Consider the following 3,187-nt stretch of genomic DNA (forward strand, 5'->3'; position numbering starts at 1 on the left):
AGGGGCAGCCGTACGCACCCGACGGGGGTCAGCTCCTCGCCGCACCGCACCCGCACGCCGTCTTGGCGCTGCCAGCTACCCGCCGCTTGCAGGAATCCAAAGCACGCACAGGTGCCCGTGCGGAGCTGGGCGAGGAGGGTCCGCCTGTCGCCTCGTAGGCTCCGCATCTTTTTTCTAGTGTGGGGCGGTCGCCGTCAAGTAGCGCGTGACGCATCGCGTGGCCCGCGGTTCCGGTGGATGTCGGCCTGGCGTCTGAGACCAGCGACCGACACCGTGATCCATGCAAGTGTCGCCTGACCCTCCGCCATTGCCGACTTCGCATGCCTGTCAGCTTCGTCGGTGTGTCTCCATTCGCAATCACCACACACAAACGGAAGTGAGAGGCGCCACGCGGCGGGCTAACAGCACCAGCATTGGGGCCCAGGCACACCTCATAGCTTGCAAACGTGGAAGCGAAAAAAAAAAAGATAGTAACAACCTCTAAGCGCTTCAAAGAAGGAAGAGCGGTAAAAACTCGCGGGACCGCACCGCAACAACAGCAACAACGACGGCAGCAGCAGCGTTCTATGTACATGTAAAAGTGGGCTACCTGCCTGCGATACTCACTTCCACAGCCCATTTCGCCACCGATGTGCGCGCGACCTCGTAGGAAGGCAAAAGAAAAAGTGGGAGTGCGAAGTAGAGCGGAGCGGAGGAGCGTAGCCGGATGTGAAAGCAGCAGTCGACCACAAGGACAAGAAAAGAGGGCAAATATATATTGTCCGTTAGCGTGCGGGCAGTGCAGCGTCGGCAGTCTTTGACTGAGGCAAGAACTGAAGCTTCTCCTCGTCCCGCATGGCGAATACAGGGGCATACGAGCCTAGCTTGGGCAAGTGCTGCGCCAAGAGCTGCGCGCGGGCGCGTCGGATGTACTCCTGAATCTGCTCCTCCTGCTTGCGGTCCTGCTCCTCCACTTTGCGTTCTAGCTCCTTTTCCTGCTCCTTGAGACGTCGGCGCTCCTCCAGACGCTGCTGCGCTTCGGCGATGTGCTGCCGCTTGATCTCCGCTTGCTTCTGGCGGTTGAGCTGTTGCAGCTTTGCCTCCGCGGCCATTTGCTCCATTGCCTCCTGCCGAAAGCGCATCTCCTCGGCCAGCTGCTCCTCCTTGGCAAGGCGGCGCTGCTCGATGAGCTTTTGGTTTTCGTGATTCACCGCGGCTGCCATGCGATCGCGACTCGCCTTCTCTGCCGCGATCAGCATCTGCTCCTTCGTCAGCCGCTCCTCTTCGTAGTACTCCTGAAGCAGCACCTCCAGTTCACGCTTCTTGCGCTCCTCCTCGGCAATGCGACGGCCCTGCTCTTCCAGAATGCGGGCCTTGAAAACGTCCCGCTCACGCGCCATCTTGTCATCCATCTCCTTTCTACGTGCCTGCTCATCGAGGTAGGCACGAATCGCCGCCTCTTCCTTGGCCTCACGATCCTGCTCCGCCTTCTTAATAGCAGCGCGAAGACGGCAGAACTCATCCTGCTCCTCCATAATCCGACGCTGCCGGTCGCGACGGGCGAGGGTTTCGAGAAAGTCCTGCTCCTGCACTCGAGCCATTACAGCGTCTACGGCGATGCGCTCCTGTTCGCGCTGCTTCGCTTCCTCCATAGCGGCACAGCGATGCTGGCGGATTATCTCCAGCTGAGCTGCCTGATGGCGTCGGAATCGCTCCATGTTTTCCTGGTGCTTCTTCTCCTCTTCTGCCTTGGCAAGTCGGTCCTGCTCGGCAAGGTACTTCATGTGCCTACGCTGCTCCTCTACCTCCAGCGCCTTAGCGGCGCTGCGGTCCGTCACCTGCTCTGCACGGCTCTTGCGCAGATAGGCGTCCTTTAGCTGACTCTCTAGCGCCCGTACCTCCGGGTAGTCACGCACTAGCTGCAGCATCTTCGCGTCTTTCAACTCAAGTCGCTGCTGTTCAGCTAGCTCGGCGGCTAGGGCCTCGTCAGCGGCAGCCGCCTTCACTTTGGCTGCTCGCATGGCAGCTAAGTTGTCCTCCTCCTGTCGAGCGAGCTCCGCCTGCACCGCTTTATAGCGGTTTACGCGGCGCAGTCGCTCTGCACGTGACTCGCTAGAGCTCATTCGGATTCTCTATACGCTTCTTCTGCTGAAAAGGCGCCGCAGTGCCGCCGGGTGCGTGCCGCGCGTCGAGATAGAGGTAGGGAGGATGGAAAGCCTATATGCGCACGAGAAAGACAAAGAATGCAGCCGCAGTATGAACTTTCCGTGACTCTTCTGTGCTGGTGGTCGTCGTGGGAGGGGGAAAAGACGGGCGCACGTCGAAAACAAAAGCACCTGTGAGTGGTTCCGTGGGTATTGCGCTTGCCCTCTGCGTGTCTCTCTGTCTGTGGCCGCGGAAGCCGGAAAAAGGGAAGAGGGAGAGGAGAGGGGAGATCGGGATGTGTGAGCGAACCACTTGCTCAAGCTCTGACGAATGAGAACGCAAAGGGCGTATAGCGACAGCAGAAGAAAATGGGAGGTGAAAGCAAGCCGACCGCAAACACGTCGACTGCTCTTTCGTTTCCGAATCGGGGCTTGGCGCATGGCACACAGTCCAGCCGAGTCAGTGTACAAGGCGATCAAAGCCGCATGGGAGCTGCTGTGACCGACAACCACGCGCTTTTGCCGTCGCAGCAGCGCAAAAAAGGCCAAAAGAGAGAAGAAGAGAGTTGCCACAATGCGCACCAGTTGTTGTTGCTTTCGACTTGTTCATTCTGTCATAGATCATGAGCTCCTCTCCAGACACCCCCGCGCACGTCACAGGCCCCGTCGCCCGGTGCAACGCAGCGGCCGGCACGTGCATTACGGCAGCGCACCGGCTCGGCCACCTGCGCACGGGCCCTGCCTCGTACTCTACCCACCTCTGCCTCGCAGGGTTACCTCACAGCCGCTCCCATCATGCCGGCCGCCCCGCCGGTGCATCTCCCTCGGGGTGGCGCTCCAAGCTCTCCCCCAGTAAGCAGCGAGGGCCGGGCGAGACACGCTTGGGTCACGCTGACACCCTGCCCATCATGTGGGTGGTGCAAACGCGCTCGCTGCCGCAGGTCGCTCCGACGCAACGCCATCTACGACCTGAGCACCGGCATCAGCAGCCATGCATCGCTCTGACTTTCCCACGCCGTAGGTGCCCCTGTCACCACCCGAGGCGGCTCGGCACTGGCAGGGGG

General features: G+C 60.6%; 1 protein-coding gene across 1 annotated transcript; it reads right to left on the bottom strand.

Annotated features, from left to right (window-relative positions):
* Nucleotides 1–764: 764 nt before the first annotated feature.
* LDBPK_303210 (hypothetical protein, conserved) lies at nucleotides 765–2,000 on the bottom strand (the record flags this gene model as incomplete). The annotated part of the gene is made up of 1 exon (XM_003862984.1): nucleotides 765–2,000. The coding sequence occupies one exon, from the start codon at nucleotides 1,998–2,000 to the stop codon at nucleotides 765–767; it is 1,236 nt and encodes a 411-aa protein (XP_003863032.1).
* Nucleotides 2,001–3,187: the final 1,187 nt, after the last annotated feature.

Source organism: Leishmania donovani, chromosome 30 (assembly GCF_000227135.1).
Source record: "Leishmania donovani BPK282A1 complete genome, chromosome 30".
NCBI lineage: Eukaryota > Euglenozoa > Kinetoplastea > Trypanosomatida > Trypanosomatidae > Leishmania > Leishmania donovani.